At 49.9% G+C, this 27759-nt stretch overlaps 1 protein-coding gene across 3 annotated transcripts in view; it reads right to left on the bottom strand.

Annotated features, from left to right (window-relative positions):
* Positions 1-6064: 6064 nt before the first annotated feature.
* The window catches only part of FAM241B (family with sequence similarity 241 member B), a 94237-nt gene continuing 72542 nt past the window's right edge, over positions 6065-27759 (bottom strand). The window contains exons 1-4 of one of the 3 annotated variants that reach the window (XM_032491551.1): positions 13939-14049; positions 12633-12781; positions 11637-11928; positions 6065-6198 (exon numbers count right to left, since the gene is read on the bottom strand). In XM_032491551.1, the coding sequence (XP_032347442.1) occupies positions 11659-11928; positions 12633-12725 (363 nt within the window). In that variant the 5' untranslated portion in view covers positions 12726-12781; positions 13939-14049 and the 3' untranslated portion in view covers positions 6065-6198; positions 11637-11658. Of the gene's footprint in view, positions 6199-11130; positions 11929-12632; positions 12782-13938; positions 14050-27295; positions 27374-27759 lie in introns of those variants that run through there. The other 2 variants (XM_032491552.1, XM_032491550.1) reach the window with 2 other exon arrangements.

Below are 27759 nucleotides of genomic sequence, written 5' to 3'. Positions count from 1 at the left end.
CTGGCGTGAGCCCCAAGATGGGGGAAGCAGGCAAGTGCCGAGTCTGCAGGAGCCCACAGTCGGAGCTTGAGGGGAAAGCCTGGGGAAGCCTGGCAGGTGGCCTTCTTCTTCTGCACCTTCTAGGCCTTTTGAGGGCCAGAAGGGTGGGAACTGGCTGAAAGGAGGCGGAGGCACTTAGCACAAAGCTCAGGTAAGCAGGAAGAAAGTCTGTGTTCTAGTGCTGACTTCGAGGAGAGGGAGAGGCAGAGGGGTGGAGGCTCCAGACACCCCCACCTGCACCACCGTCACCCCACAAAGAGCAGCTAAACCGCAGCACCACACGTGGGGCTCTGAACGTGGAGAGGCAGCAAGGCTCTGCCGTGACAGCGTCTGCAAACCCCTCGAGCAGGATCTCCGGGGGCCCTGCAAGGCCTGGGGCCCCAGGACTCCAAGCGCAGTAGGGGTGGGAACTCCAGCTCGGGGAGGTCACTGTGAGGTGAAGGGGTGCAGCCAGGTAGAGCCTCCAGATCACAGAGGGACAGTCCTCCCCCCCAGCCATGTCCAGCGGGGAGCTTGGCCTGGGCAACAGCAGGTGGAGGTGAGGGACTCGGGATGGACTCCAGGTGGCCAAGGGAAGGGGGCTGTTACAAACCCCACTTTTCAAAGTCCCTTTTGGCTCTGGGCTTTGTCCTGTGGGGTCAGGGTGTGTCAGGTCTCCTGCCTGAGGGGAGCTAGCTGGAGGCACCTGGTGGGGTCAGCCCCCCAGGCCGAGCAGGCCCCATCCCTGCCACCTACAAAAACCCGCACAGCCAGGGCCTGTAGGGCCTTGCATTTTCCTTTGGAAAATTCTTTGGTTTATTTTGCATTTATCCTCAAAGATTGTCCATCCCCAATACACACACAAACATATACTCTCATAAAACAGAATCATAAAACACACACATAAGCCCTTTTTATACCTCTGTGGGTTGGTTCCCTTCCAGTCTTCCTAGTGTACACTCATTCCCTTTAGACCATTTTATGTATGACATATAAAAATTATGTATGTGTTTGTATTCTGTTCTGTCTACCTAATATATCATGTAGAGATTTTTACATATAAACATAGTTTGATAGCATAGCTATTTTAAAAGAGAACAAGTGCAGACGACCATGTGTTGTGGTCTGAAGGTGGAGAGGCCTGAAAAGGCCAATTCCACAGAGCTTTAGGCATTGAACACACAGCACAGGATGCACCTAGTGGCTCTGGCCCCAGGGACACCCCCTTGAGCACCCACTCAGCTCCTCTGGCCTCAGAGGAGACAGGCTGGAGAAATAGATTGGCCAAAGGAATAAGAGAGAAAGAAAGAGGGAGGGAGGGAGGGAAGGAAATCATTAAGACCTCAAAATTTGGCAAAATGAGAAAAATTACCTAAAAGACTGTAACAGTTCTCATCCTGAGCTAAAACTGGCCTGTCACATCTGCAGTGTGGCACACTAGATGAACAGAACTTTCAGGCTGCATCAGGGGCAGAACACCGGCCAGACAGTGCATTGGTTTTAGGGAGGGGGACCAGAGCTGGCCACCAGCCCTCAGCCACATCACAGGAAGGGCTCCTGCCTGCGCTCACCTGGGCTGAGGGAGCTCTGGCCATCACACATTCACAGAGGACAGTCCCAGAGCAGAGGGCCAATGTTCCTTCATGTCCCCCAGGCCTGTTTCCATGGTGGACAAAGCCCTTCATGCCTTGTAAACCAAGAGAAGCAGCTGATCACAGGTTCTTGGAAGCAGAACAAGCCCTCCTCCCCCCTGGGGCCTCCCTGCCAGCCCCTCCCAGCCCCCAGCCCTGCTGCCCCCTCCAGTCTGCCCTTTGTCTGCAGCTGTGACTGTAAACGCCCTCTCCCTCTCCCTCAGTCTGGAGACCCTGCTTCTTCTGTCTGCAGTGGAGCACATGTTCCCCACCCACCAACTGATCTATTTGAGGAGAATGTGGGGAAATGACTCTTTAATTAGTCTCCTGCCTTCATTAATTATTGTAATGGCTCTCAACTTGGGGGAGAGATGGGCACAATGCGCTTAATATGTTTTTATGTCGACAAACACATTCTTTGCTTGGCAGTGAAAGAGGCCTACTTGGGGTTTGGGTCTGTGGGGTGATTTGCAAGGAACATTAACACCATAGAAATTCTCCTACAGATTCATAGGTTGGCTTTCTGTGGTGACTTGAACTCCCACCTTCACCCTCTTCCTCTCCCTTTAAGATCCCTGTCTCCTCACTTCGTTTTTCCTCCTTTCCCAATACTCCTCCCTTTTTTATCTCACCTCTCTTTCCTTGGTCATGTCCCTCTTTTCCCAACCACACCCCTCTTGCTATCTCTCGCCTTCTCTCCAGACACTCTCAGGGAACATGGCTGCCAGGCAGAAGCTCTTAGGCTGACATTGTTGGCTGCATGCAATGGGGCCAGAGGCCTGAAGGGCACTGTGGGCAGGAAAGGTGGGAACCTGGGTCTGCTTTGTCTGTTTCTCTGTGGAGACCTCTCAGCTGGCCTCTAGGCGTGAGAAGCTCCATGAGAGCAGGAGAAGCTTACCAGGGAACCCTGCACAAACAAAATGCTTTCCAGGCCTCCCTGGCCCTGTATGGGGAACCTCTTTAAAGAGATCTTCCAGGCCTGTCATCAGTGGGGAAAAGGCCATTTGGGCTGGCAGAATTTCTGGAAAGAAGGAAGGAGATGAAGCTAAGAAAAACAGTCCCACAAATCACTCTTCAATGAGGTGAGAGTCTCCAAGGCAACCTGCCCAGGGCTGAGAACCACAGAGGAGGGAGATGCACTGTTGCCATGGAAACCACATCCTAGAAACCCATTGGTATTGGTCCCTGTTTGCCTTTGCAGATGAGGTGTTGGGGGCAGGGACTAGACCTGCAGTGTCCCTCAGGGGGATGGAGTGGAGGAAAGAGGGAGAAAAGAGGGGAAGAGAAGAGGGGCAGGAAGGGAGACAAAGAGAGAGACAGTAGGAGGAAGGAAGGAGGAGAAGGCTCCAGGAAGTAGACAGTCCCTCCGGGGCATCCTGAATTCTCTGGGCTGCCCAGCAGAGACAAGAGTGCCCTGTGTGCTCAGAACACGCGCTGTGGGAGTGAGCTGAGTGAGGGGAAGGGGCCTGAGCTGAAGCCCAGGCTGAGTCTCACTTGTCCTCCTTGCTTTTACTCCATCATTATTTAAAACATGTAAATGGAGCACACCCTGTGTTCACTAACCACAGAACAAGCCCCCAAAGGGTCTGGAATCAGAGAAACTCCATTTGGGGCTTCTGGTCCTTCCTCCCCCTGGGTGCCCAAGCACAGGGGTTCTAGAGAGAGGGTGACTAGAAGTGGGTCCCCAAGGCGGCCTCTTGCCCTAATTACTCCCAGGACACCAGTTTGCAGTTCCCTTTTTCTGGAATTTAAGTAGCCACTGTGTGCCTAGCGCCACCTGCTGGTGACCACTGGAAGCAAGGCAGCAGTGACTAGAGTTGGCCAGTCCTAGTGGGCCTCCACCACTGAGACTCTTCAAGGCAGGTGTCAAACTGGAACCCTCCTCCAAGGTCCCCTTTCACAGCCTGTGGGCCACATGAATTCTTCAGTAAAATGAGACGCATTTGGTGTGTGATCTTGGCAACCAGTTCCCTCTCAGGGCTTCCGCATCCCATCTGTGCAATGGTTTGGAAGGGTTCTTTATGGCTTGGATAGTCTGTGATGTCTTGATCCAAGCCAGAATTTAGCTTCTGTCTGGAGTATTTCATTCAGTCTGAGGGGAGAGACCGGGAATCCTCCCCCAGTGTCTCTCAATAATGCTCTTTGGGCCGGGGGCTCTGTAACCCCCACATGGCTCAAGGGCAGCCTGGCCCAGGAGGGCACCAAGTCTTCCCTGTCACCTTCCCTTTATCAGAGGGGCCCTACTGAGAGGGAAGCAGAAGCTTAAGTACTAGCACACACAACACCCACTACAAGAGCTTCTAGATGGGAGCCCAGCCCTGGGTTTCCTGTTTGCAGCCTTGCGGAGGACCTGGCTAAGCCACGCTCAGAAATGGTGAGATAAATGTGTGCTGCTCTAAGTACTAAGAGTTTGGTAATTTTTCACACACATAGAGAAGGAACACAGGTGCTATATCTAGAGTATTTTATGCAGTATTTAAGGAATATATCACTTCTGTCTGCATGTCAACTCTAACAGGAGGTGTTACTATCCCCATTTACGGAGAGGCAACTAAGGCTTGGGGGAGAGGCTTGATTTCCCGAGACCACACAGAAACTGGGGGAGGGGGAGTTGTGATACAAGTTATAGACCTTACGCAATGAAGAACCCTGTGACTGGCCTGCCGGCAGCAGGCAGCAACATTCCCCTTAGCCTCCATACGATGATAAGGCCTTTAGGAGAATGCGCCCTACCCAGCTTTCCAAGAACCCACCCTCCCTATGGCCTGACCCAGCTGTTTCCTGCAGGTTCTCTCAGCCACCTGCTGTGCTCCTGAGGGCATTTGTCTCTCCAACCCCACATAACTAGGACACTGGGAGTTAGAGGCCAAGTAGAGCAAGTCTTGTTTCCTCAAGGGCTTAGGAGCAAAAGGCAAGAAGAACCTGACTTCCCCAGGAATGAAGCAGAAGAAACGAGGCAGCCAGTGCTTCAAGGTCAATGCTGCATTACTTTCCTGAGCTGTGAGGCCACAATGCATCACTTTGATGACATCAGTGTACAAACTGACATCAGGGCTGGGCCTGGTCTAAGGACCCAACCCCAAGGAGAAGTGCAGCAGAGGGACAGGGACCCACAGAGACTATGCCTCAGAGGGGACCCTTCAGCTTGCTTCTGGAGCAGAAGCAGCGAAGGCACCAGGGGACTAGGGGAGTTCTCATCTGGTGGTCTCCACAGGAGGGCTGCTGCTTTATCTCATAGACGCGGGGACACAGGCAGACGTTCCCCTGCTGAAAGCATCTGGATTTTAGTCACTTCACTGGAAGAGATGGTTTCTCAGGATTAGTTTAGCTCAAAGCTACAAAAGAGATACCCTCCCCTCGGCTGCTGAGGGCTCTAGCCGGGCCAGTGCCTCAGAGGTAAACTTATTAACTGTAGTACACTGGTAAGTAGCCATATTGGAAATGTTTTCAGGTTTTTTTTCTTCCTCCTGGGATTTCAAGAGCAAATTACATTTCAAATACTCTTGGCTTAGGACAGCCAGTTTTCACCAATGAGCACTGCAGGAAGTGATTTGATGCAAACCATCATCCATGGCACACTGCTATGCACCAGACACCGTATACACGTCTGCCACTGGGACCTCACAACCACCCTAAATGGTGCCTTATCCCCATTTCACAGATGAGGAAGCTCAGGTATGGTAAGTAACTTGCCCAAAGGACCACAATTAGCAAGTGGGAGATCTATCTGACTCCCCTACTCCTTGCCTCCTATAAAGAAGACAAGCACCATGCAAGGGACACTGTATCCTGAATCGCACCAGGTCATAAAATCACTTTTATCAAAGGAAACCGAGCTGAGTGAAGACAGGTGAATGTGGAGGCACTGTTGCACACTGTGCTAGGTGGGGCCGCACTAGACACAGCCCCCCAAATTATAAAGAGCCCTGCCTTAGCAAATGAACGAGTTCCCCCCGCTGAGGCCACCTTGATGATGACAGCAAGCCTGGACTAGAAAATCACCCAGTGTGAAACTTCTTATTCCATCTCCTACCCTGGAAGCTCAACAGCAGGGGCTCTGCTTCAAGACAGGCCCCAATGCCCATGGTGACAGAGTCTTTCCTGGGGGCCTCTGCCACCCTGTACCCATCCCTCCCTTAGCACCCCCTCTGAATCTAACACCTCCCAACTATGCAACTACATGTGAGCTGCTTTAACCTCTCCAAGCCTCAGAGTTGCCATCTGAGAAAAGGGAAAGATATCTATTTTTCTTTGTGAGAAGAGGAAATGAGATGAAGCTCTTAGCCCAGGGTGAGACCATAGTAAACTAATTCCACTGTAACCACATGCACTCTCCACCAAAAACCCGAGTTCTGCTATCACAGAAATACAAGACAAGGTAAGCCTGGGCTGGCTGAGTTTAGCACTCACCGGTGCAGGAGGGAGGATGATTTGATGGAGGGATGGAGGTCATGCTCCTGCATGGAAATTCCACCAGGTGGCGCCATGGTACAACGTTTACAGTCCCTCCGGCCAACACACCAAGATCGTGGCGATCTCCAGGGTCTTCCTGCGCAAGGAGAACAGGATTCATTAAATGCGAAGTCAGAGCTAAAGAAAGCCTGAGGTTGTGTCACTCTTCATGACTTCCCTCAATCTCCTTCATCTAGATTTTCATCAAAAGTGTGGTGGGACAGGATAGGGGGACAGTGACAGTGACAACGGCAATGCCAGGTCATGTCAACAGTAAAGTCCATTAAGCACCTCCTATGGGCAAGACCCTGTGGCAGGTATTACTGAGTTTGAGGGCTGAAAGGGGCCTTCGAGGAAATCTGTCCTTGTGCTTTAGGGTGCAGCGTGACTCAGGAGGATGGGTTTTAGGTGGAGCCACCACGCCTCCTTGTTGAGCCTAGCCAGACAAAGCCAAGGGAACACAGAAAAGGCACCCCATCCCACCACAAAGGGAGCCGAGAAGATCAGCTGGGTGTGACTTCCGAAGCTATTCCTGCCTTAACCACTGCTTACACACAGGACACTCTCCCTGAATGATTGCTAAACTGACCGCGGACCTAGGACAAACTTCAAACCAACCAGGAAGCTTTCCCTCTCCAGTCCTGGAGAAGGGAGACATTTCTGTCAGGGACCTCACATTTCAGAGAAACAGCTCCATGGAGTGGTTCAAGGTCAGAGCTGCAAGGCCCTTGGGGGTCAACTGACCTTGGGGGTCAAACCCCAGTAGTACAGATGATGCCACTGAGAGCGAAAGAGGGTCAACAACTCATCCCAATACCCAGACTCTATAGAATGAAGAAGCTCTCTGTGCACTAATATAAAATGTGTCCAGGATATACTGTTAAATAAAAAAAAAAGTGAAGGCAGAATATGTGTCTAATTTTCCATCATTTATATAAAAAAAGACAAAATTAGTATCTTTGTGTTTGCACACAGTTGCATAAATAAGTTCTGGAATGATTTAAAAGACACTAAAAACAGTAGTTATTGGGTGGAGAGGGGATGGATGGATGGATGGATGGATGGATGGGGACAGGGGAGGGAGTGAGACTTTTCTCTGCACACATTTGTACGTTGCTTGATCTTTGAACTATACAAATGTATTACCTTCCAAACACTATATTTGAAAAACAGTATGCCTAAGATTATACAATGTTTCCCACAGTTGGGAGGATGCTTTCCGCGGCAGGGTAGGAAATGATTTGGGGTGCACAAGGTGATTGTAAGCAATTCACAACCCAGCACTAAATCAGAATTTTCTGGTGAGAAAGTCGTTCCCTTTTCATTTCTCTTCAGTCTTCTGAATCCATCAAGGAGAAAGTCTCAGTGAGATACTAGTGGGTCTTTAACACCTCTCTAAATCCTGGTAAACTGTCTTTTTGACCAAGAAAGCAGGCACCAGGCTTAGAGCCTCGGCTGACAGCTGTAGCTAGCTAAATGGTGGAAATGGAACCATGTCATTTTCTCTACACTGAATTTACTCATACTGATATCTACTATGAAGGGCCAGTAATACTGCCTTCATTTACAATAGTAATATGAGTCTTCCTTCTCAAAAAATTTAGGTAAAATGTGAGCTGCTCCAAAGAAAAATATTATATAAAACCTAATGCTATTGCTTTGTAAATATGGTATCATCAAGTACTAACCTTGTGCCAGAAACTGCCAAGTGCTTCCCATGAATTAACATACTGATCCTTCTGCCTCTGGGAGGTGCAGATGAGGACACGGAGGACAAGGAGAGTGTGGACCTCTGGTTAATTGGAGGTGGAGCTGGGAATTTGAACTCAGGCAACCAGTGTCCAGCAGGGCCTCGACACCAGAGGGACTGAAGCTGGTGGCCCAGTGAATGCAAACTCCTCTTATCCTGATACTCGAGATCTGCAACAACCCCTCAGCTTCCAGGAGCCAGAGAAGCAGGTGCATTTCTTCTCCAACAGGAGAAGGTGGGTGGGTGGTGACATTGGTCTTAGAAGCCCAGCACTACTCTAGCCCCAGGTCCTTGGTGCCTGGGACACTGTGGCTGCTCTGGGCTGAGCCCATAACACAGGAGCTGTGGTCCAAGGCGTGGCATCTGTGGAGCGGTTCTGGGGCTGGAGCAGTCCCTCCCCTGATGCCTCCTGTCCATATCCCTCACCTACTGTGCCAAGGGTGATCCCTGAGGCTCTGCGTGACAGGAGGGACCCAGGTCATCACCCCTCCTTAGAGATGAAAAACAAGGCTGGAGAGGATAAGTGAGCTGTGCAAAGTCACGGACCCACAAAGTAGAGCAGGGCCTGCAAACAGACAGGCTTCTTCTGGGCCCAGCCAGCTGGCAGGGGGTGGGGGGGCCTTCTCTGCCCTCAAGGTCAGAAGTCTGAGGGCAGCAGCTCTGACCACCACACCAGAGCTTTTTCCTCAACTCCCAGAGCTAGAGTCCCCAGTTAGGGAGCCTGACCCCTGCCTCTGCCAAAAAGCCCAGGGAGAACCCTGGAGCTGGCAAGACCCTTCCGCTCTCTCTCAGGTTTGTGCCTCTTCTTGGGAGATGGAACTGTGGTCCCCCCGGCAGGCTGGCTGGAGGGCAGGGAGAGATAGAGCGTGGAGAGCAAAGGGCTTAGAACTTGTGGAAGGAAAGGCCCAGGAGGCTGCTGGTCCCAGAGATGGAGTGGGAACAGACAGTCAGACCCCAGTAGCCCCATACACCAGTGGCCCCAACTAGGGACTCAACCCCATGGGTGGAAGAGGCCTGGGTGAACCCAGCTATGGTGCTCGAGGCAGCCAGGCTGCAGATCCAAGCTGACATGGAGACACAGGGCTCCGAGGATTAATCCTGGAGATTAGTAGAAACCTCCCCTGAAATCTGCCCTCAGGGTGGCCCAGTCTGGGGGTTCCTGTCATGCAGCAGGCAGGGCAGGGGTGGGGGCAGAGAAGGAAGGGCCCACCCTCCCCAGCAGGCCTCCAGCTAGGACACCCACTAGGCCAAGGCGGCCGGTCGCCTCACTCAGAGGCCCGCTGAGGTCTGCATCTGGCCACACAGGCAACAAGCGACTACCTGCTCAGAACACTCCTGCACCGTGATTTCTCAGTGCAGGCAGGTGAGAGCCCTGAAGGGCATTCACACAAGAGGTAGAGACGTGGGCCCCAGGCCCCTTACAGCAGCTCCACAGGCTGCACAACCCCAGGGGGCGTCTTCCCTCAGCATACTGCCTCTGCCTGCAGCATACTTTCAGACCCTGGACCTTGAGAAGTGTGGCAGAGCATTGGTTAGCAAACTCTGCCCAGAGCCCGAGGGGCACAGGAAAGGTGGGTTGTGGAAAGGAGGGTTGAGAGGTGGGCCCCTGGGCCCCCAGCCAACTTCAACAAGAGCAGCTCTACTGGGCGTATGTCACATGTGTCGGGAGTTCAATCAACAAATGGGACAAGAAACAAACAGCACTTCTTTCTTGAACAACTCACTTTGAGCCCCCAACTGCTTCCCTTAGGCTGGCTAACAAGTCCCTAGAAGGTGATGCTTCCCGGGGCTGAGGCCCAGGGCTCCTCCCGCCCCCCAGTGCCTGGCCAGGTCTGGTCAGGAGCTAGAGTCGGGGAGGGAGCGGTGCGGAGGCCCTGCTCCCCCTGCCGTCTCTGAAGTACCCTCGATCCTCAAAGGCCTCAGGCTTTGGGACTGCAAACTGAATTCTAGAAAAAGACACAGTTCTCAGCCCTGAATTTGTAGACTCAGATTCATATGCCTTAAAGAATTTTATAAATTGGGGGTCCACCTAAGATTTATATCTTCAGAGTGCCACAGCTTTGCAAGGCAAAAAGGGGAAGTCCAGCCCAGAGAGACATGCTGAGTGGGGAGGTTCAGGGGAAGAGATGTCTGCAGGACCATCCCTCCTCCGAGGGCTGTGGGGCTAGAGCCACGGGAGCCCAGGGCCGGCTGGGCAGAGGGAGATGCCACAGGGAAGAGTCAGAGCACCAGCCAGGCCTGGGCAACCACCTCCTTTGCCTGGGTCCCAGAGGAGCCGCTGGGAGCCAGGCCTTCCCTTGCCTGTCTGTGATGCCACCGGAGAATAAAGTCACAGAAAACCCTGAAAAAGGAGTCCTGTTTGAATAGCACAAAGCTTCCTGAGAAGTGTCTGTGACAAAGGCCACCAGCCCCTTCACAGGCAGCAGTGGGCACAAGAGCTGCAGGGAGAGGGGGTCTGTTTCCCCACAACATCGCAGGCTCTCAGGAAGGATGCAATCAATCTCCATCTCTCTCCTCCATCCTCCCCTACATTTATCCCATGATGGTTTGCTACCCCAGCCCTGGCTTTCAAGAAGCACCTCCAAAACCTGCCTTCTTCCCCCAAACTACCAGATGCAGAAGGATTCTAAGAGAAGGGTGAGAAATCTTGTCATTGGGCAAGGGAAGCCCTCAGCTTCTCTCTGACCTTTAAGTGTCAGCCCACTTAGGCCCAGAGCCCTCAGTCATCCAATGCCAACCCCACCCCCCAAGCAGGGCGCCCACCCAGACTCAGGACTCAACCAGCCAAAACTCAAGGCCTCCACTCACAAAAAGGAGGGCACCCTCACCCCATGTGCACTGAGACTTAGCACCAAGACCCCTGCTTTCTAAGGAGAGAGTGCCAACGTTAGAGGCTACAAGAGCCTCAGGAAGCCTTGGGATGCTGAGCGGCCTCTGGTCAGAGTCCCTGGGCAAGGGAGACCTGCACCCCAGCCATCCTGATCCCACAGCCTCATTGGCCATTCTGACCAGAGGACCTCCCTCCCCCCACTCCTACAAGGCCAGCATCTCAGAGTGAGCCAGAAATTATCTAAGCATCAGACAAGGGTCCAAGCTTTACCTGGCCTCCCACCCCCTGCTCCCAGAGTCTGTCAAAAAAAAAGCTTAGAAAACACCTTCCAAGTTCAAATGCTCCCTTCTACCTAGTTCCCCAACCCTAATCACTCCCAAACCACCTTCACCATGTCTTCCAGATCTACATGCAGCTGTACAATCATTTACGAATGTCTTTGCATGGACTCACTTTTACTTAAATTTCTTTATTGAAAATGCCACCACAATGAGTAGAATGCCAGTACCACTTGTCATAATTAAAAGGTTGCCAATAAAAATTTACCACTAAAACAAAACGGACCTATAAAAGTCTGGAAACTTTTCCCACCTGCCCTAAGCCCAAGGCCTGGTCCCTAGTATCGGAGGAGTCAGCCCATGTTCCAGAGGCATGAGAATATATTGGCACCTGGTGGAGAATTTCTTCTTGGCATAAAAGGATTGGAAAAGAACTGGAAAGGGAATCCTTTCCTTGTTCTGACTTTGTGCTTAATGCCTGACACTATCTAAACAAATCTTAAGGGAATGAGGGTATCACCCAATCCTTTGGGAATGTTGGAATAGAGGCTTCCTCTGCCTCATGCTTAACACAAAGTGGAAACACATTCTCTGAGCACACCTTCAAGGCACCACTGGAGCCCCTCCCGGTGTGACTGCTCTCACACCAAGGCCCAGCAGCTCCCTCTCCCACACACCTGCCCCGGCAGCCCCCAGAGGTCATCGCTGACTCAGGTGGGACACCAGGTAGACGAGGCCCACCAGCAGGAGTCCACGTACGCCGAGCATCATGAGCAGGAAGAGGAGCAGGATGGAAGTCACCGGCTCCACAGCGTGGTTGCCGAGATGCCACTGGGGGAAGCCCATGTTCACCAGCTGCCGGTTGAGGTCATTGAAGGGGGACTGAGCAGCACCCAGCCTGGCTCCCGCCTGCTGCTGGCGAGGGCCAGGACCCCCCAGGGGGGCACCATGACCCCTACTGAGAAAGCTCTGGAAGGTGAAGACAGAGAGAGACAAATGAATCCAGAGAAAGCTTCCTTGGATCTGAGGCATCAGAAGCAGGAGGGAACTCTCTGGGTGGGGCCCCACCCTCCCCTACAGCCACCCAGGGCCATGCCTTCCCTTCTCAGCGATCCCCAGATGCCACCCACGGGTATCCCAACCACTGAGTCACAAGCTCTCAGAGCAAAGAAAATGTAAGTCCATACCCCCTATGTCGTGTCAGGGAGAAGGTGCTAGGGACAGAGAACAGCAAGGGGGAAACGAGAGTGGAACTACAGGGCACAGCTTCTGGGTAGGCATTTTTAACATTCCTCACTCCTTCCTTTCAACTCATCATTGTGTTGCCATGGGCTCATCTCCACTTACTCTCCAGTTTCTCTCTCATCCAACAGACTTTAAAAGATGCTGGCTCCATTTGGGGGTTGCTGACCAGGTTAAAGGAGAGAGAGCTCTTGGGTCTGAAGACTGAGAAGGTTGCCTAGAGGAAGGAGAGCTGGGAAGGCAGACGGCTGGGCAATAAATCTACTGGGGTTTCCCCAAAGTCTTAAACCCTCATGCTCCCCAGCCTGGCTCTCTGCAAAAAGGGCTTCCGGCTAGAGAATGACCAGCAAGGGAGCTTCTGGGAGCTAAGGAGTAACTGGTACAGAGGATGGGAGACCAGCTGCTCCCCTCTACAGAGGCTGGGTGCCTACCTGTCGAGGGGTGCTACTGCGTGGTTGGGTAGTGGTCCTCACGCGGGGGTCGTCATCCTGCACAATTTCCCCATTGGCCAATATCCGAACCATCCTTCCAGGAGCTATGGGTCCCTACTGGGCTGTACTGTTCCCAGACCTCAAAACACCTGAAGGAAAAAATTCACCAAAGATAAAGAAATGCTTGCTTTCGGTGGGAAAAACTGCAATTCTGAGTGCCCTCACTGGTGACCCACACTGAGTAGGCAGTTCGTCTAACAAACGAAAGAAATAAATGCTAGTTGTTTACCAGACAAAAATCTTCCACACTTTGAGTTCACTAGGAAAACAACCAAAAAGAGCCTTGGAGAAGGAAATTTTATTAACCACCACCGCCAGCAACAGTGGGGGCAAGAACATGTGCTGTGGCCAGGGCCCTGTGGAAAGTCCTCCAAGGCTCATCTCAGCCTCTGAACACTCCTCTGGGCCAAATACAGCTGGAAACCCAGAGAACTCTAACTCACTTGCCCAGGACCATACATCCATGGGCAGCACAGAAAGAACGTGAAGCCAAGATCTCTGGCCCTAGCCCTTCTCTGGGTACTAAGTAGGGAATTCAGGACAGCAGGATCCCCAGTGTCTTCATTTCCCTTCCGTTAAAAAATGGTCCTGTGTGCGGTTCCCTGAGGGAGTAGACGCTAAGGATGTGGGCCTTCTCCCAGCAGGAGATCTGGGCCCAGTTCAGAGCTACTTTTCTGCAGCGGGCACATCCTCACGTGCCCTTGCCTTGCAGGTAACACCAGGAGGGCAGGGCCAGCCTTCCCAAAATATGGGATGGGGGTGCTGCTGTGGCTCTGGGAGGGCCCCACTCGCAGAACCCAAGGGTATCCATGGGCTGGAGGTGGGGGCCCTTCCACGCCTCTCCCCGCGTCTGGGTAAAGGCCATTTTTTCTCAGGGGATGAGCCACAGTTTTTGTCTAAATTCTCAAAAGCACTCGTGACAGGCTAAATGGGGTCAGGAGCCCCTGCTCTCTTGCCCGTGGCCTGGAGCCTGGGGGAGGCGGGTCTCTTTTGGAAGCCTGCTGGCCCCTGCAAAAGGCCAAGCGGGTCCGAAGAGTCCCCTTGCGCACTGTCATCCTGCCCCGCTGGGTGGGCTGAAGGCGCTGCCGGCCCTTCCCGCACCTGACACTAAGGAGGGTGGGGAACCGGGTCGCGGCGTGCTGCCAGGGTGGGAGGGGTCGCTGCCCAGGCCGCCGAGCCCAGCTCCGAGCCCAGGACTCCGGGAGGGAGCTGCTGCGCCCCCTTTCCCCAACGCCCAGCCACTCACCTGGGGCGCGGCTCCCGGGCCTCGGCTGTGTCCACACCCTGCGGCTCCCAAGCCGCTTCCTCCCACCTGACCTCACAGGAAACGCGCGCCGCAGGCGCACGGCCCCGCGGCGGCGCAGCAGCTCCCTCGTTAGGCCTTCGGGAGAACTGCAGCTGCCCCGCCCGGGAGGCCCAAGGCCGGGGAGGAGGGAGAAAGACGATGAAAGAGGAGAGCGGACCAGGGAGGACTAGAGGGGAGGGAGGAGGAAGACAAGTGCGGAGGAAGAAGGAAAGAACAGAGGAGGGAGAAGAAAAGGAGGCGGAAAGGCAAACAGGGCCCACAGAGGAAAAACCCAGGGAGAGAGGGCACCTCTGGCCTGGGTGGCACAGGCTCAGCCCAGCGTCCGAGTTTGCTGAGCCCTCTCGGTAGAGTAGGACCCAGCCCTGCCCTCAAAGAACTCCAACTCCAGTTCCAGTGGGGACCCTCCCACGGGGAAGACAAGGCATGACCACAGGGCAGGTGCAACAAACTGCAACATGAGGAAAGGCAGGCTCCCTGGAGGAGGTAGCCTTTGAGGTGAGGCCAGAAGAGTAGGCAGGAGTTTGCCTGTCAGGCAAATAGGAAAAGGCACTCCTGGCAAAGGGAAGCACCCGACAAAGGAGTGAATGATCAACCTCTGCCTCTTCCCAATGTTTTCAACGCCACCCCCTCTTTATAAGCTGTTCTTTGTGGACCTGTTCACCAGTTGGAGAGAATGAGCTCTGCAGTCCCACAATTTGGGTCAGGCTCTGGCAAGTTACTGAGCTGCTTAGTTTCCTCATCTGCAAAATGGGGCTAATCACATTAGGTACCTTCAGGATTGTTGTGAAGATTAAGAATGAGAGTCTCTGGCACACAGCAGATGTTGATAACCATTTGTTATGACTGTCAATCAGTAGATATTTCTGAGAGTAGATATTTATTGAGCGTATATAAGGACTTAGATGCCCACCAGCCCCCTGGTGGGGGGAACAGAGAGAATATTGAGACTTAGACCTTGCCTCAAGGGCACATCGTCTGCCACCATGGTTTAATTATTTGGTTATGAAAACTTATCAGTAAAAAAATGTTGAGCAGGTCCGCCTGATATCTGTATTTTATTTGCGCATTCTATATTTGTTTGTTTATAAATTATACACGTGTACTGTGAGAGCAGATTGTCATTGTGGATAAAAGGTACGATGCTAGAGCCAGCCTGGGTTTGAATCTTGGCACAGCTGCTTTCTGGTGGTGTGATGGACCGGTTTTTCAACCTCTCTGGTCTCAGTTCCTTCATCTGTACGATACAGGTAATACTTCATCAGGTTTTTGTGAAGCACTAAGTGCTTAGTGTAACGTGCTTAGATGGGAGCCTGGCCACAGTAAGTGCTCAGGGGCTACCGCCTGTTACTGTCATTACTACTGCTCCACTACATTAAGTCAATTGTAAAGCATGAACATTAAAAAAAAATGGGATTTCAAATAAATACAAACTGAAACCCTAATGCTTTCTTCCTACACTCTTGATGCAGGTGGACATGGTGCATACATGGAAGGGGTAATCCCAGGGTAGGATGCCTGATTGTCAGAGGTGGTCTGTGGATTGCAGAACTGCTCTGCACACTGGGATTATCTGGGATATTTAAAAACAATCCTGATGCTTGAGTCCCACCCCAGAGGTGACAATGCCACTAATGTGGGATACAACCTGGGCGTGAGGAGGTTTTTAAAAACAAATTCCAGGGCAGAGACCCACTGTCTTCCATGAACCAAGCTCCATAAATGGGGCTCATAACCTATGACCCCTAAAAAGGGAGAGATCCCCAAGCAGGGGGAACCAGGCAGGAAATGGATATTTCCTCAAAGGCTTGAAGTGGTACAACTGCTTCCAAAGAGACAAGTCCAGCCAGAGATAACCATGAGAGCCCAGAGGAGGACGTAAGTCCCTCCAGAAAACGCCCAGATAGGCTCTGAGAGGCAGTAATGTTTGTACCTGGAACAGTCCTATTATTACCAATTAAAACAGCTTTGGGAGATGGAGAATCACTTTTCCTACCTCTCCGTTTCCTTCAGGTGTCTCCCCTGCTCAAGAGCCTGCAGTGGTTCCCTCTTGTCTGCTCCAACAAGACCCAACTAACTGGCAGGCTCTGACAATCCTCCAAATTTGGCCCCAGCACACTATTACCAACTCCCTCCCTCAGCCTTGCCCACTGGATCTCTTCACTCTCCCTTTAAGCACCACTTAAAGTCCTGCTTTGCTTGTGCCTGAAAATCTGCCCATAGGCCCTCCCCACCTAATCTATTACCCACCCCCATCCCCAGACTTTAATGCCAACAGCACAAACTAGGGTTCTAATTGTTCCATGTGATAATACTAATACCTATGTGTGCAGAATCTTTAACACTTCCAAAGTGCTCTTCCAGAGACCACATCATCCTTTTTGGATTAGGAAATAGGAAAGGCATGTGTTATTGTTCCCCTTCTGCTGATGAAGTACCTGAGACTCAGAGAGACTCTGGACGACCAGCCCAAGGTCAGTGGCAGAGCCAGGATTCAAATGGACACAGATTCCCCCAGCTCTGCATTGGAGGCTCTTTGCACCTACCCACCACCAAACAGCCTCCTCCAGCTTTGTCCCATCTCTGCCGCCTCTTTGTTTTATGCCCCCCTCCACCCAATGCTATTAGTACAAGACTGGGGCCCAGGTCATGCCTTACTCCCAGCAGGTGCCCAGTAAAAATGTGCTTTTGGTTTTCCTGGTCATTGCAGAGTTACTCTTATACACACTGAAGTTTGACGAGCACTACTTTAGACTAGTAGCTTTTCAAACTCTTTTGACAGCAATACATTTTAGCAACATACTAGCAACACAACCTAGTAGCCCCACACCCACACCCATACGAAACAAAAATTTCAAAAACAGTATTATTGTTTCTCCATGAGCTATGTTGTGATGTCTTCTATTTTGTAAGGAAAGAAAATGCCAGTCAAGACATCACTTCATTTCTCTATCCACTAATACACTTGACTTACAGAAAGTAATCTTACTAAAATTTCTTATTAATTCTGATTATTTATTTTGGGTCTTGTTTCTTTTGTTTTGTTTTGGGAGGGAGGGAGTGAGGGAGGTTCATTTTTTTGCTAATTTATTTCGTCAATGGAGGGACTGGGGATTGAACCCAGGACCTCACACATGCTAAGCACCGGCTCTACCACTGAGTCATGTCATCTGCAAATACAAATAGTTTTATTTCTTCCTCTCTAATTGTTTTGCCTTTTATTTACTTGTATTGACTTAAAGCACTGGCTAGAACTCTATGGTGAGTAAGAGTGGTGAAAGCAGATGCAGACATCTTTGCCTTGTTCCTCATTTTAAGGGAAAATTATTGTCTCTCAACATTAAACATAATGTTAGCTATATATATAGGCTTTTTAAAAATAGATGTTCTTTATCAAATTGAGGAATAGCCTATTTCCATTTTTCTGAGAATTTTTACCATGAACAGGTATTGAATTTTGTCAAATGTTTCTTCTGCCTTGATTAAAATGAGCCTGTGATTCTTCCTTCTTTAACATTTTAATGTGGTAGATTTTACTGAATGATTTTCAAATACTGAACCAGACTTGCATGCATAGACTAAATCCCACTTGGTGATGGTGTATAATTCTTTTTATATGTTGCTGAATTGTATTTGCTAATATTTTGTTTAGGAGTTTTGCATCTATATTCATAAGGGATGTTGGTCTTCTCTCTTTTGTACTATCTCTGATCTTGGTGTCAGGGCAATACTAGCTTCATAAAATGAATTGGTAAGTGTTCCCTCTTATTTTCTGGAAAGGGTTGTATAGAATTGGTGTTGATTCTTTAAATGTTTGGTAGAATTCATCAGGAAATCATCTGGGCCTGGAGATTTCTTTGGGGAAGTTTTAAAATTATGAATTCAATGTTTTTTTAAAATGACTATAGCGCTGTTCAAATTATCTGTTTCATATTGGGTGAACTGTAATAGTGTGCTTTTGGAGAGATTGGTCCACTTTGTCTAAGACGGCAAATTTGTCTGTAGAGTTGTTCATGGTGTTCCCTTATGATCTGTTTAGTGTCCGCACGGTCTGCAGTGATACCCTTCCTGATACTGGTACTTGTGTCATCTCTTTCACTCTTGCTGGAGATTTGTCAATTTTACTGTCCTGCTCAAAGAAACAGCTTTTGTTTTATTAATTTTCTGTATTCTGTTTTAAATCTCATTGATTTCTGCTCTTTATTATTTCCTTCCTTCTCCTGGCTTTGGATTTATTTTGCTTTTCTTTTTCTAAGTTCTTGAGGTAGGAGCTTAGATTATTTGAGACTTTTCCTATTTTCTTACAGTTAACATTTATGGCTATAAATTTCTCTGTTGGCATTGTTTTAGCTGTGCACCACAAATCTTGATATGTTGTATTTTCATTTTCATTTAGTTCAATGAATTTTTAATTTCCTTTGTTATTTCTCCTTTGATCCATGGATTATTTGGAAGAGTGTTGTTTAGTCTTCAGGTATTTAAAATTTTTCCTGTTATCTTTCTGTTATTGATTTCTAGTTTAATTCCACTGTGATCAGAGAACACACTGTGTACGAACAGTCCTTTAAATTTTTTTGAGGTTTGTTTGTGGTCCAAAACAAACCTTTTTTTTTTCTCCACCACTGTGGTTAGAACTTGGCAACATGGGAAAGGGGAGTGAAAGGGGAAGAACAGGTGGGGAACTGGGGTGTCATTTAAAAATACAGTCCCCCCAAAACTGGGGTGCCTGGGGGAAACTTGGTCTGCTTCAACCCAAGAGGAATCTGATCAAAAGTGGTTTGGGAGGGCCAGAACTGTGAGGGACAGAGGGAGGAGGAAGATCAAGGTGGTGGGGATGGGGGACAGTTTGGTAACTGGGGTGAAGGGATTGCCCCTCCCCCTGCTGAGATCCTTTCAGCCCTTCTGGTCTGGCAGGAAGGAGGCAGACTGCAACTCTCCTGGGCAGGTCTGGGGCTGCCAGATACTCTAGGCTGGGGTCTAGAGGGGGCTTGCCCTGCCAGGGAAGCTATCTTGGTGAATGTTTCATAGGTGATTGAAAAGAATGTGTATTCTGCTGCTTTCAGGTGGAATATTCTACAAATCTCAATTATAAACTGTCGGTTGATAGTGTTGAGTTCTTCTGTATCCTTGCTAATTTCCTGTCTAGTTGCTCTATCAATTATTGAGAGAGAGGTGTTGAAGTCTCCAAATAAATTTGTGGAGTTGCCTATTTCTCCCTTCAGTTCTATCAGCTTCTGTTTCATGTATTTAGAAGATCTGTTATTTCATGGATACACATCTAGGTTTGTTGTATCTTCTTGGTAGATTGACTATTTTATCATATATAATGTCCTTCTCTACCTCTGATAATTTTGATAATCTCTATCATATTCTTCAGTACAGTCATTGTAATCTTCAGCTCTAGTTTCTATTTATTATTTTGATGGTTTCTATTTCTTTGTTGAACTTCTCATTTTGTTCATGCATTTTTTTCCCCTGAATTTCATATAGTTGCTTGTCCGTGTGTTCTTCTTTTTCACTAAACTATTTTAAGAGGATTATTTTGAATTCTTTGTAAGATAGTTCATAGATGTCTGTTCCTCTAGGGAAAATTATTAGAGATTTATTTATTTATTTTCATCATTTCATGTTTACTTGATTCTTCATGGTCCCTGATTTGCTGCATTGGTATGTGCACATCTGAGTAAGCAGTCTCTTCTTCCCTTCTTGGACTTTGTGGTCCAGGGTGTTGCTTCATCTTTACACCTGTTCTGTGGTTTTCACAGTGAATTCTTGTCTATTGATAGTCCTCTAGTATATTAGTGTGTAAGGAAAAATTTACGTCTTCTAAGGCTTCTGCAGGAGGGATCTGAAAAGTTAGGAGGTCCGTCTTTGACAACGGAGGAGCTGATTTGAAAGCTTGGAAAATTGGGCACCAAGAATTGCCTTTATATTATAAGAAATATTAAAGTAAAAGAAGGGAACTAACATTTCTGAAGGAGGTACTAGGCATCAGGACATTTTTTGATGATGTTTTGGAGATTACATGAGTGGTGGCCTTGGATGTTAATCCACATGTGGTCAGCAGTTTGCATAGAATTCTCACGTGTGCCAACTACACGTCTTGGTATCCAGAGCTGAAAGGCCCAGTCATGATTTTTTTTCTGACACCCTTGTCCTCACCACCTACTTCTTGATGTCTCTGAGCTCATCATCCTCTCCTCTCCAGGTGCAGGGAGGGAAGACATTAACAAATGGGCCCCTGAGGCTTTACCAGAAATGTTGCCCTGTGCTGAGCATGTTGCAGCAGTTAACTATCACCCTCAAGGCAACCTGTAGAGGAGATACCATTGTCCACATCTTTTCAGTGAGGAAATTGAAGCACAAGGAGATTAAGTAAATTGTCAAAGAGATTAAGTAACAGCAAGTGAGTAATGGACACCAGATTGTATTCAAACATCAAAGATATTTTGGGCTTTTTTGAAAGAGCATATTTTGGGTAAAACCCCAAGCATCCCATCCCTTGGTGACAGATAAGGACCTGTCTGTGGGGAAACGGACTCATCATGCCTACATCCACAGGACATCAGGGTGCTTTGTCCTGGAAGGACATACAGTGGAGCAATGCTAATTAGGTAACAAACTCTCTTGCTGATCAGCAGCAAATTCCAACTCCTTTTGACTATAAACCAAGACATAATATATATGTCCAAATCAGTACAAAAGGGGCTCTTAACAATTTTGTATTTTTGATGTTTTGAGTGTTGGGGTGGGAGTGACAAAGTAGCTCCACAGAGCTCCAGGGCAGGGGGAGGGAGCAGTGGCGGCATCCTGGAGGGTGGCTGAGAGCATGTGGGTGGAGGGCATGACAACGTGTGTGCACTGGCTGCTGAGGGGGAAGTGCTCCTAGCTGGGTGGAAGGCAGGTGTCTGGGCTGAAGAGCATGTGAGCACAGTTGTGCTCCATTAAGGTGAAGTTGATGTGCCTCCCCTGTATGAAGAGGAAAGAGAGGGTCTCTGAGAAGCCACTGGAATTGAGAGTTGAAGGCTGTGGTCTCCTTGGCTCACGGGATGAGGCTCAGTACCTGTCAGGCTCCACAATGTGGGCTTTTTGGATGCCCTTCCTTTCCCTGGGTGCTGGCCTCAAGCCTATGCTCTTATTTCTAGACTCTGTTCAGGCACTGGACGTCTGCCCTTCCTTCCCCTTGGGAGCCCCATTGTTCTGACTCTGACTCTCGCTGCTCTGATGTTGAACTTGTGTGTTACCTGCTAGACTGGGAGCCTGGGGAGCAAGGACAAGGCCTGACACCCACTTTAACACCAGCACCAAGGCTCTCTTGGCGAGTGTGTGCTGAAGGGATGAGCCTCTCCACAACCTTCAGGCTAGGTTCAGGGTCTGCAGGGCAAGGGCAGGTGGGGGCACCCTCAGATGGGTGATGGACTGTGAAGTCAGCAGCACACACTAGCCCCCTGTTTTGGGTAGAGATTGATGCAGACCCTTTGAGACAGCATAATCTGTTTGCAGCAACAACTACCCCTGGCTTTGCTGTCATGTTCCCCTTGTCCCCAGATAAGAGTCCTGGATGTGACAGAGTGAGTGGCCTGGGTACACTGACAAGCTGACAGCATCTCTGGGCTGCTTAGGACACAGGCAATCAGATAAAACTCTTTTCTGTGAGCCACCATAAGATCTTGTATATATTTCCCTGTGGTATACAGTATAATCTTGTTTATCTATTCTACATTATGGTAGCTCACAGAGAAAAAAATGTGACAATGAACATATATATGTTCATGTGTAACTGAAAAATTGTGCTCTACACTGGAATTTGACACAATATTGTAAAATGATTATAAATCAATAAAAAATATTTTTAAAAAATCTTTCCTGGAACGACTAGTTTATATTTCTAAGTTTTTAAATAAGCTATTCCCTCTCGTTGGAGTGTCCTTCTTTATCTTGTTTGCCTAGTGGCCTGCTACTCACCTTTTAAGACCTACCCTAAGCCCTACCTTCTCTATGAATCCCCTTAACTTCATTTCCAACAAAATGACTGTTCCTACTTAGTCTTTCTTATGAACCCTGCAATCATGTTCCTTTTTGAGCAAGAAGCCTGATCTCTGAGACTTTATCATTACTTGTCTGTCTCTGGGGAGTTGTGAAAACTAGGGGAGTGACTAAGATTAGGCTCCTGACTTCTGGCCTGGATGGCCTGCAGGGAGACTGATGGAAGGCCTGTCACTGACCACTGGGTCACGTGGTCCAGTCCAACAAAAGACTGGACTGCAATGCAAACCAGTTTCCTCCAGAATAAAGCGTCCTCATTAATTGCCTTCACTTGTACTCTTGTACTTACTTGTTTTAAGGCAAAGGTTAGAGACCATGAAGTCTTTAGCACAAAGTCGGCCCAGGTAAGAAACCTCTCAAAATATATCCAGAAAGCTGAGGCCCATCTGCCCAACTTTACTTTACATGCATCCTCCCTGTAATTGCATGGAGGAAGGTTCAGGATAATAATCGATAAGTAACCCTGTTCTGGTATGAGTGGGAGGTTCAACAGGAGCCAGGAAGGGGTGGTCCCTTGTCCTCCTCAACTTCTTCCTGCCCATCTGTAGGGTCTGTGATAAAGCTAAGAGGGTCCACCTGTGCTAGCCTTTGTGTGAGGAGGACGTGACAGCTATGGGACCCAAGAGTCCTGGGGTTGTGCCAATTGCTGACCATTCACCTCTCCCCATGTCTTCTCCCAGCCCTGACATGGGCTCTGTCTCCTGGTTACCACCACTTTCCAGGCATGGTCCAACTCAGATCATATTTTGTGTTCTTTTCTTCTCCTTTAAGTTTCTCTCTCTTCATTCTCAGGAGCTTTGAATTCATTTTTCCATGCTAGGTGCTTTCACACACAACATTTTTTATTTCTCAAGGGAAAGCCCTATAGGAACACAGGCTGAGACACCACAAGTTGGATACTGTGGGTGACTTTCCTGGGGTGGGAGCTAAGGTTGCTCCAACTGTAAGGACGGAGGTTTTGTCAAGGTGGGGACCCAGCAGGTACACTCCTCTCCAGAACAGGAAGCAAAGAATGGGTCCCCATCTCTGTTATCTTCCCAGACAAGCACTAAGAGGAGATGGGCATCAGTGAGCATGGGAGATTCTTAGACATGCTGTTGTTCTCCTGATGTTCATCCCAGACAGAACAGGGAGCCAGAAGCATCCCCGTCTATCCTGATGCTGGAGTGGCAACTACCACCAGATGGAATAATCGGTAGGCAGCCTTGGACTGGATCTGTCAGTGGGACTCCAGCACCTCTGGATTTGGGCTCACAATGATATTCTCTTAGCCTCACCAAATTGAAATGAGCATTCTTCATAACTGTATTGTTTGATCCATATCTTTGAGATAAGAAAGGCAAGCCTTGCAGAAACTAGGCCAAGTTCACAAACTTGGTAACAGGTTGAAGCAAGTTCTTTCCTATGATCACTCCTGAAAATGCCAAGGCAACCTTCCACATCCCTGACAGTGGCCCACGAAGCAGATTTATACTGACAGATCCGAAATGTCAGGGAAATGACCAAAGTATCTGCACAGAAGCACATGTGACTACAAGGGCTCATCCATCTGTTCATTCATCATCATTGGGCTCTGTATATGTGGACCCACATGCAGGGAAAGTCCTGCCTTTGGTGTTCTGCAGCACTCTGACCTACAGGGCTGCTGTGCATCTGTCCGCCACACCCCATGTGTGACACTGGGTATCATGTGAACATCTTGACCATTGGATTGATGAAGATAGTATTTGATTTCCAGCATTTCCATTTGCCAATCCCAGCTGCCCCAGGACATTTGCTCAGTTGCTCCATGGAGAAGGGATGTTTCTTGACATGATCAGCAAATTGTTGATTGAACCTTAACATCCAGTGCTTTGGAGCTTTGGCTCCAATTCTGGATTTCCTGCTTATTACATAAGGATGTGTGTGTGTGTGCCTGCGTGTGTGTGTGTGTGTGTGTGCCTGCATGTGTGTGTGAGGAGTTGGGGTGCAGGGGTCATCAAGCCTGCTTCCATCACTATCCCAAAGTCATGATCTGAGGCTTTCCTGAAGCACAGCTGTCAAGTTAGGACTTCCTGGAGGGCTGAAGCCCTGTCCCAGCTTTTATCACACACCCCTCTGTGGATGGGGTCAAAGGACAGGGACTCAGGACCTCCTTGGCCATGAACGCATCATATGGCCTGTCTGCAGCTCTAATCGTTACCCAGGACAACTGTTTCCAGCAAATACATATGATCTCAGATTGAAACACAGTCTGCAAACAACAGTGTGAAAATAAGACATTAACATTCACAATGGTTTGCATGAAGGAAGTACTTTCCAGATGTTTTTCTATCACCCTGACAGGAGACGTAGACTGGACTAGGAAGTGAGCCTCCCATGGAGTCATTCACAGCCCCGCTAACCCCTCCAGCCCTGTCACAGAATGTCAGAGCCTCAGTTTCTTCAGCTTCAAAATGCAGAGTAGTGACCACCTGGCAGGACAGAGAGGCAGCCAAGCTCGCGGGGAGGAGCTGGGTGCCTGGCTTTGGTACTGATCTTCCCGCTTCATTGTTGTGCGAATGTGCAGGTGATTCCACTGAATAGGTGTCAGCTTCCTTTGCTATTCAGTTGTTGGAAGGATGAAAAGCATAAGCTTGTGTAAAGTACTTAGTGTCTGGCCATCCCTGCTCGGTATAAATGACTGCTGTTATTATGACAATGAAATGAGATTCTTAGGTAAAAGACCTTGTGTGGTGGCGACATCACCCAAGTTGTACTCTCTAGGGACAGTTATATCACTGTCAGCATCACATTCAGTGAGATGGGGAAGGCTTCCCCCTTTTACGTGATTTTCCTGACGGATCTAGGAGAATTGATTTTCACGAAGTGAATGGACTGCCCTGGGAAAGGCAGTGAAGAAAAAGAATCAGACTTTGGACAGGAGTCAGGGTTTGGCTCAAGACTAAGAAACTAGACTGTCTTGTTGAATCATTTCATATATGTGTGTAGCAAGATGGTCGGGAAGGGACCATTATTAGAAAATTTCCTCTGTGGAATAAAAGGTGGTGGGGCAGAAAGACAGGGTCCTTTCACAGAAGGGTTACAGAAAACAAGACTGCCATAGTACCTGGAAGGTCATGAGGACACTCCTGGGTAATGCGTCCCCAAGCAGCCTGGCAGTTTGAGCTCTCAGTCCCAGCCTTCCTTGCATGGAAGCAGCATTCTCCACCTGATTCTCCTAGAGCCTCTCCCCAGAACCATACTCTGCATGCTAAGGGCTGGGGCTGACTCTGGTTGGCAGAGACGCAGGTCCCAGCTGATATCTCATCTCTTAGTCTGTAACTCACTTTAAGGCCTGGGACCAGTGCACTGAAGGCCCCACGAGAAGGAGCCAGGACCCCTACTCCTGCTTGAATAAGGGGTACCCATGGAAATCCTACAACACTTGGATCTCCAGGACAACGGTTGGGAGGAACGACGTCAGAGGGTGTGGGTGCAAAGGAGTTGTAGGGGGCACGTCCACAAGGCACAGTTAAGGGCTCCCAGCCCCTCTCAGGAGGAACAGGTTGATTTCAGGCAGCTCTGGCTGCTGCCACTTACTCTCCCGGCGGCCTTGGCAACTTCCCTGACCTCTCAGGCCCTGGTTTTGCCTTCAGCAAGCACACAGGTCACTGAGAGCTCACACTGCTGGGTGCACAGGAGAGCTGGCATTCAGGAGCCTCACAGAGCCCTGGGCAGCTGTAAGGGCCCCTAACCCATCACTCTGCTGCCCCCACAACCTGAGCTTCCAAGGGCGGCCCTTGGAATGTGACTGTTTCAGAGAGGGGTTCAGCGCCCCTGCCCTCACCTCAATGGGCAAGAGGCATTTCTGGAACCTTCCCCTTGTCCACCCATGGTCTCTTGCCTCCCTCTGCTTCAATCCTCTGTCTGGCTCTGTCCCTCCTGCTCCTGAGTGGGCATCTCTGAGTGGGCGTCTCCACTGTTCAGGGCATAAGGCTGGCGTGGGGGCTCTCCTGACCACAATGGGGCTGTGGTTCTGGGGAGAGACTCCAGGAGAATCAGGCTTCCATGCAAGTAAGGCTGGGACTGAGAGCTCGATTCAGACCCAGGGCTGGGTCCCAGCTGCCATAGGAGCCCTGACACCTCTGTCACCAGACAGTGTCTCTGCTGGATGTGAACATGCCTTGGGTGTGTTATGAGCAGTGTCCAGGGGCTTTCAGGCTTGTCCAGAGCTTCTAAATACCTGCTGCCCAGTCACCGAGAGCCAGTGTTTGCCTGACTCAGTGAATGCCATCAGAGCATCCCACCTTACAGACCCTGGGACCACAGCATCCTCCAGGCCCCTGACCCCATCTATGCAGAGGGGCTGAGCATGGGGATAACCAGGAATATGATGTCCAGGCAGATGACTCCCAGGTGAAACAGGTAGCACCACGATTCTTGGATATAGAGGCCTGAGAAGGGCAGCCTCTGGTAGTTTGGGAGTTACCATCATGAAATCATGAGTGCTGACGCGAAAGGAGGGCAGAGCAATGAGAAGGGAGGAGCCAGGATCTGGGTTTAGGTCTGGCTCTGCCCCTCCCATCCTTAGTGACTTGAGACATGTCACTCAGCCACTCTGTGGCTTTACCCCCTTAGTAAAGCTGAGATAATGGTAGCATCTTTACCTACAGTCACTGGGAGGATTAAAGCAACCAAAACATGTAAAGATCTTGGGCTAGAAACTGGCCCATAGAAGGGACTTAAACATTAGCTGCCATTATATTAAATTCCAAGGATGACAACTGGAACAATCTGGCTTCTCCCCATTGGCACAGGCACTGACACAGGAAGGCATCTTTACTACCTGGTAAAAGCAGCCAGTGTTTCCAGACAACACTGTGGAGGGGATGTCACCATGTCCCCCACCACTCCTGGCACCTGAGTGACCAGCCCGGGAGGGTCTCATGGATGGGGCGCAGCCAGCAGTCCCACAGGGCCAGGTGGGCAGTGGGGAGGAACTAGGAGGCCAACAGGACTCTGCCTGCCCTCCTCTCTATACCTGTTTACTTAAGATCGGATGTGCCGGGTGTTCCTCTGGGTAAGAAAGTTCCTGACACACCTGGGACGAGGACGCAGGGGAAATGTGTTGAGAATCACTTGGGAGGCTCATGAGCACCAGGTCTCCACATCTTGGGCGTCCCTCTTGTCAGATACCCAGACAGGGGCTCTCTGACCCAGAGTCTCAAGGGGCAGCAGTCAAGGGCAAAGACAAGACCCCAGCCCACAGGGAGCATCCCTGTGCCCTGCTTACCATGGCCCTGGGCGGGCACCACATCAATGGTGCCTGGCTGCAGCGCTGAACAAAGTCACACAAAGTATCCAGTTTTCCCTGAAAAGCAGATGTGGTTGTGAGGAACCTACAGGCATAGATGCTGCCACTAGAGGAGTCATGTCCCTGCTGACTCGAGATGGGCTCTCAGGGCTCTGCCTCCCCCACCACCCCAAGACAGCACTGTAGCCTCCACCTGGGGCCACCCCTTAACATCCAGAACCCTGGCCCCAGCCTGAGGGGGAAACCCCTTTGCTAGGAACCCTGGTGGTGGTAGGAGCATGAGCCCTCATACATTTTGGCCTCCCTTGGGCCACTAGGGTCAGGAGGCCTTTGGCTTTTCTCAGGTCCCAGTGACTGCAGTCCACTGCCTGTAGCTCATTCCTACTCGGGCCATGCCTTACAGGCCCAGGCCTGTGCACGAAGTAGCTCCCCTCACCTCCTGC

Source organism: Camelus ferus, chromosome 11, assembly GCF_009834535.1.
Source record: "Camelus ferus isolate YT-003-E chromosome 11, BCGSAC_Cfer_1.0, whole genome shotgun sequence".
Classification (NCBI taxonomy): domain Eukaryota; kingdom Metazoa; phylum Chordata; class Mammalia; order Artiodactyla; family Camelidae; genus Camelus; species Camelus ferus.
This window is presented reverse-complemented; position numbering and strand designations above follow the sequence as displayed.